Source organism: Mya arenaria, chromosome 3, assembly GCF_026914265.1.
Source record: "Mya arenaria isolate MELC-2E11 chromosome 3, ASM2691426v1".
NCBI lineage: Eukaryota > Metazoa > Mollusca > Bivalvia > Myida > Myidae > Mya > Mya arenaria.
This window is the reverse complement of record NC_069124.1, coordinates 9,097,290-9,103,821: the sequence shown is the minus strand read 5'-3', so window position 1 is coordinate 9,103,821 and position 6,532 is coordinate 9,097,290. Positions and strand designations below refer to the sequence as shown.

Below are 6,532 nucleotides of genomic sequence, written 5' to 3'. Positions count from 1 at the left end.
ACCTTAGACTTTTTTACAAAATTTAAATGAACTCTTTCTAGAACAAGAGAATCATTTACACCCATATTTCTGATCCATAATTTAAAATTAGAAAAATTAATTTATCAAACAGATCTAATTTATTTTGCATGGAAATTGAAAGAAAATTTATTAAATATGAATTTAATTTAAAAATAGCCTTAGATGCTTGTCCAGCTAGTGTATCAAAAGTTGTTGTAAAAGAGCCTCCGCTTGTAAAAACAATACCCAAGTATGTAAAATGTCTGACTATCTCTAAATGTTCACCCTTATATAAGAAACTAATATTATTCCTTAACCTGCCACCCTTTTTAAAAATCATTTCTTTAGTCGTGGTTGAATTTACACTTAGCTTCCATCTATCACAATACTCATCTAAGAATAATAAAACTTTCTTTATCTCTTTCTCAGAATCAGCCATGAATACAAAATTATCAGCATATAACAACAGAACTAATTAAAACATACCCATATCAATGCCATTGTATCCATTCAACATGTAATGTTCTTCTATGTCAATTAAATACATGACATGAGAATAAAAATGGAGATAAACTATACATGTATGGCCCATTTCACTATATTTCTAGCACACTACTTACATTTATTCTACCAGATGTTACATAACTGCTACCATGTTTAAGCAGTACTGTCCCTCAGCACTTTCAGTGCTTTGATTTTAAGTAACAGTTCAAACCCTTACAGAATTTAAAACTATGAAGAGGGAATACAATACAACAAATAAGTTGTTGCATGCAAATATTTTTTCATTGTAAGCTACAAAACAAATATGCAAATCTCATTTAGAATACAGCCTACATTTTAGGCAATGAAACTACCTATAGACACACAACAAAAATAAGTTATCTATAAGAATTTTAACTTTCGCGGGTCTTCAAAGTACCGCCTGCTGCCACTCATCTTAAACGCACTTCCTGTGCAATTGACAATATTAAGCCAATGAGATAGGAATCTTAGTCAGTAAGAGGACCTGAAGTAATAATTTAAGGATTGAAAAAGGGTTCGTTCGCGTCGCTTACTCTACACTTCTTATATATAAGATTTTATCATCATGTCATCTCACTGAGAAGTTGAAGATGTTTCACCAAAAATACATGTATAGCAAAATTCATACTAATTTAAAGCTAATTTCACGTCCGTACAGTATGAAATATATTATGTATTATATTAAGTTGTATTTGTATTTCTCATGCATTTCTTTCAAGGCGTGTGTTTAACCTACTTTTATAATTTCAGCATCACTATCCGCATTTGTAAGCTTTGACATCAGTCTCGGGTAACGCAAAATGAACATATTCAGGGTGAGAAGGCACTTCCTTATACCAAACTGATCCTTATGAAACTGATTAACAATAAAGACAAGGTCGCATTGTCCTTTCTTTAACCAATGGAAATTGAACAGAAAACTAGAAGGAAGATGTCTTAAACATACGTACCACAATCAAGGAAACAACTATGTAAAATATTTGTGTAGAAAGTAGTGCGATAATTGCCATTGTTTTACGTTGTGTTTATAATGAATTCATTTGCCATATACAAAGCGTAATACTGCATACTTTTACTAATGATGGAACTCTTTTAAAGTCATTTAAATAGGCAAGTACAAGAATGACACCGAATACGTTTATATGTCTAATCATTTAGATGAGAAAACAGAGACCTTCCAATTATCAACAGTCTTGCTTTGATATGTTTTTATGGTCAACGGATGAAACCCAAACGTATTTAATACTGTACGGAGAGCATAAAATACAACAAAATACTTATTGTATGCAAATATATATATAAAAAATCTTATTCTAAGTTAAATTGTTACACTCGTTAATACAACACGGGTTACAACAGTGTTTCCAAACTACAACACAAATGTGCAGATCTCATTTAGAATACATACTACATTTTCAGCCAAAATTGCAGTGGGTCAAGTCTTCAAGAATTCAAACTTTCGCCAATCATCTAAAACACTTTCCGTGCCTTTCACAATGTGTAAGCCATAGATACAGTATTCTTAGTCAGTTAGATGACATGAAGTCTTACCTTATTGATTGAAAAAGGACGCGTTCGCTACGCTCACTCGGCCAATCTTAATCATTAAGATTTTGCTTCATGTCATCTTACTATTAGGTAAAATGAAGATGAATATGTTTCACCAAAATACATGTTTAGCAAAATTCATTTTAATTTTAAGTACATTTTATGTTTTATGCCCTTGCCGTTTTGAAATAGTTTGTATTTGTTTTTTGTACATTCATGGCGTGTGTTTGAACTACTTTTATCATTTTCAGCTTCACTATTTGAACTTGTTAATATAATACGCAGCATTTGGTTATTTTAAACATTAGTTCACCTTATCGCTTTTGGTCAAAATTCTGAAGGTAATATGAAAGATGAAAGAATGGCAATATATATTTAGTAGTATTAGAATGATTTGTTCCTTCCGCGTTTCTTGCAATACGCAAGTTGTCTTAATACATGTTTTGTAACCCTTTGTTACTTATCAGATTTGAAATCATTATTTTCTTCCTTCTAATTGTAAATAGTGAAACTAATTATTGTTTACAAGATGCCTGTCATTAGAAAATATTTATTATACACATTTTCGGTTCTTCCCCGCCTTCCCCACGAAAAGAAGCTTTGATGTGTATAAAAGAGACATTATCATCAAGGATTACAGCATTGGACCTTCACTTACTCTCGACATCAGACCGCTCGAGAATTAAAGACGCAGACATGTTTGTCAGTATTATGTGTGCGGCGTTAATGATGCTGGTTTCGGCAGAGGAAGACATACCTTACATTAAGAGTCGCTTCAGCTACGAATATAGTGTGATAAGCAAACTCGTTGAGCTGGAAAACGATAAAAAAGAACTTGGTGAAAGGATAAATGTCTTGACGAGCGAACTGAATGGTATGATGAACTTTAATTAAACAAAATATATTTTGACAAGTAGCCTGATCTGTGTAAATTTATTTATTGCGCCTTTAAAATAAATGTTCATAATCGGTAGTTACATGGTTGATTCCAAAATCATGTTAATACAGAATGTTATTATGACAATCCTTTTTTTTCCTTTCAGACAGCAGACACGACTTCTCTCTTTTGAACGCAAGTCTACAAGCCATTATACAAAGAGGACGTATGTCATCCGGGAGCACCTATGTCCGATGGGGAAAGAGCGACTGTCCGTCAGATACCGGTTCGCGCGCCATATACAAAGGGTATGTGGCTAGCGGCGATCATACGCATGCAGGTGGAAGCGGTGAATTTATTTGCCTTCCCGAAGATCCGATACACGGCGACGATATAACTGGTGGTTATAGAAGTTTGATTGTCGGAACCGAATATGAGACAGGCGGCACGAGCAAATGGGCGGATGTAGTGGATCACGACGTACCTTGCGTGACCTGCTACACGCCGAGTTCAAATGTCCTGATGGTTCCCGGCAGAAATCAATGCTATGAAGGATGGAACCTTGAGTATTCAGGGTACCTGATGTCTAGCTATTATAACCATGCATCACCAAAAAACTATTTATGTGTGAATGATTACCCGGAAAACCTTGACAGTGGCTATGGCAGCGAGAATGGGGCGTTACTGTACTTTGTTGCAGCACGATGCGGGTCACTTCCATGTGATCCGTATATTGACAATGGCGAGCTCACATGCGCTGTCTGCACGCTGCCACCATATTGAGATGTCCGAAACACTCGCAACACGCCTAAGCAATTAACACATAACAAACAGATCCTAATTAAATAGCTACAGGAAAGGAAGCGTTAAACTATCCCAAATATTTCTTTGCGTTCTTAAGGCCACACCAAATTAATGTTTAGTTCCTCGGATTTTTGCCCAAAAAAATTGGAGCGAGCGAGCGAAAAAAAAAAGTTTGTCAGTTTTCATAAAAACCGAAGCGAGCGAAGAGTGAAAAATATATTTTTCCTTATATTCAATATAAATAAGAAAGATTGTTCAAAATAATTGCCCTTAAACCCATTTTAATACCATCTTCAACTGAACCTCTAATGGACATTGGGAAAATGTCGGAATACATACTATTTATTCATCCGTGTTTAGTACAAACATTATATTGATAAATCTAATGTCTTATATAATTAAAACGTACTTTAATATGATGATCATTCATAATAATAAATAACCCTGCTTTTAGTAGAAAGTTTGAAACGACTTATCTAAATCTACCTGAATCAGTTTAACATCATATGCAACTGTATTTAGACATAACTTAGGATTGATTTGGGATTTGTAAAAAATGATCACTACTTACATAGGCATCATCAAACATCAGACTCCATATAACATAGACTAAATTTTGTTTTTATTATCACAGGAAATGCAATGACATGTGCTTATTAAAACAAAAAGAACAAGGGTATTTTTCAGAGTACTTTTTGGGGTTATTGAGATGTTTTTATGCACCAGCCAATTCCAATTGTATATGCCCCCCCCCCAGTCCGGAATAGCGGGGACTTTGACTTCCGTTCTCTCAAAACCCGGGTAAAATACCCGACTGCAAGGACACACTGCTGGTAAAATCCCTGCCAAATGGCCCCGCAACCCCGAATAATTATGTGAGGCCCACTCCTGTCTTAATTATGAAGACAAAACCACTTTCACTAGGCACTGCGGGGCCACCTGAAAGGTAAAAACACAGCCCATTGCCTCTGCTGTCCCCGGTATACCCCTGGAACAAGGGCGAGGGGTGGGCGGGGCAGTGGTTACAATTGAAAAGTATATTACAATCCCGGATTATGCTGCAAATAAAAACAAAATATAAGGTGATAAACTTACTTATGTTGAGGTATATCCAGACCAGTGTTTATATCGCTATTTGTGTTAAGATATTTGTTCATAACTGTTGTTTTGTCAGAATTTGATCAAAAATGAGCTTGATACATTAATTTGGACCAAACAATGACTCATGTTCCAGTTAAGTTGACCTGTCCGATTTCCATTCAAAACGAGTCACTAATTACGCAAAGTCGCAATATAATCGCTACCATTCTTAGATACACATGCTTTATTGCATAATGATTGCTTTAAATAATGATCCTTTAGTGCATGAGACGATCAACAATGACTTCAAGTATGCTTAAAACATATTTATTGTAAAAAATAAGATTTAATTTCCAAACTACTGACAGCAAGCTAGCAGCCAATAACAGCAGCCAATAAGTACAGCAGCCAATAAGGGACTTAGCAGCCAATAAGTACTTTTACCACGAAACACGAAATGTGAAAGGAATCTACTATTTTCCAGCAGCCAATAAGAACACCTGCCACACAACAACAATGTTTCAAAGAAAATATCATTAACGCAAATGGTTTATATAAATAAAACACGATGAAACATAATCAAAAAGAACCAGTACGAACAAAAGTAAACCATAAAATTAATATGTACTACAGTACTCAGTAGAGGCTACCCGCGGCTAAATAGTATCCGGGATAACCAGCTAATATGTTGATAACACATGGGGGAATAATTTAAATTGGATTTATTTTTGGCCCCAGATAACATAAACATTTAAAATATTACATCAGCTTTTTAAAATATTATTACTGGCACAGTTTACCCCCATTCCCCCAATAAATACTGTACTTTATAATATTTGGTATTTGGTTTTTAATCCGAAACACCCGCTATATTAAGTAAAAATATGTATAATATGAATAGCGTTCTCGTAAAATTTGGTATCAAAATATTTAACCAACATTCTTCAATCGTTTTACTATGATTGCATTCTGGTTGTTTAGTCAGTATTTATATAAGAGCAATGCGATTGTTTACCCTCGCAATCAAGTAAAATCCTGTCCGCGAGCACGGTTTAATCTACTTCTTCTATTCTATTTGTACCACAAATACCTAAACATCTCGGTTTTGCCGAATTACGGCGATTTGCCGCGTGCATTTATACGGAATTAAGTCGTACGCAGAAACAGCAGTAACAGCAGATGATTGTGGTGACGACGCGCACCACCGCGTTGGCTGCGGTGGAATATATCGTTGCGATATTCCGCGATGACGCATTCTCTCCCGCGGTGGCAACGCTTTTTTTGAAAGAAAAAATCCCGCTTTGTTGATAGTGTAATTATCTAAGATTCATGCTGATCAAATAAAGACTCCAGAAGACAGGGTAAGCATACGACGCAGACCCTTTAAAAAGACTATTCCCTGTAATCATTTAATAAGCGTAGTACTGGGGTTAGGAAGACCATATGTATCCTCCAGTGCATGGCAAAGAAATTTAGGAAATTGTGTTGTTAGTACGACAGCAAGATGCCGCACCTAAATCCTTGGGACCCCTTGTTACGACCAGAAGGAGGCAATTTGACGCTCTAAGACAGGGTACTGGCAATGGCTATGAACTGGCACCTACAAATGACTTCCATCTTAGGGTCAGCTTGAATAAATTGACCCCAACCTCTTGGGCAACAAACACATTAAACTACTTTGGGTTGCTAATACGACCA

General features: G+C 35.6%; 1 protein-coding gene across 1 annotated transcript; it reads left to right on the top strand.

Annotated features, from left to right (window-relative positions):
- The first annotated feature begins 2,704 nt into the window (after positions 1-2,704).
- On the top strand, positions 2,705-4,431 carry LOC128226611 (uncharacterized). Its single transcript, XM_052936570.1, has 2 exons — positions 2,705-2,947; positions 3,117-4,431. The coding sequence occupies exons 1-2, from the start codon at positions 2,770-2,772 to the stop codon at positions 3,731-3,733; spliced, it is 795 nt and encodes a 264-aa protein (XP_052792530.1). The 5' UTR covers positions 2,705-2,769; the 3' UTR covers positions 3,734-4,431.
- The last annotated feature ends 2,101 nt before the right edge of the window (positions 4,432-6,532 follow it).

Coding starts and splice junctions, on each gene's coding strand:
- LOC128226611 (XM_052936570.1), top strand. CDS start 2,770: ATGTTTGTCAGTATTATGTGTGCGGCGTTAATGATGCTGGTTTCGGCA. Junction 2,948..3,116: donor CTTGACGAGCGAACTGAATG/GTATGATGAACT, acceptor TTTTCCTTTCAG/ACAGCAGACACGACTTCTCT.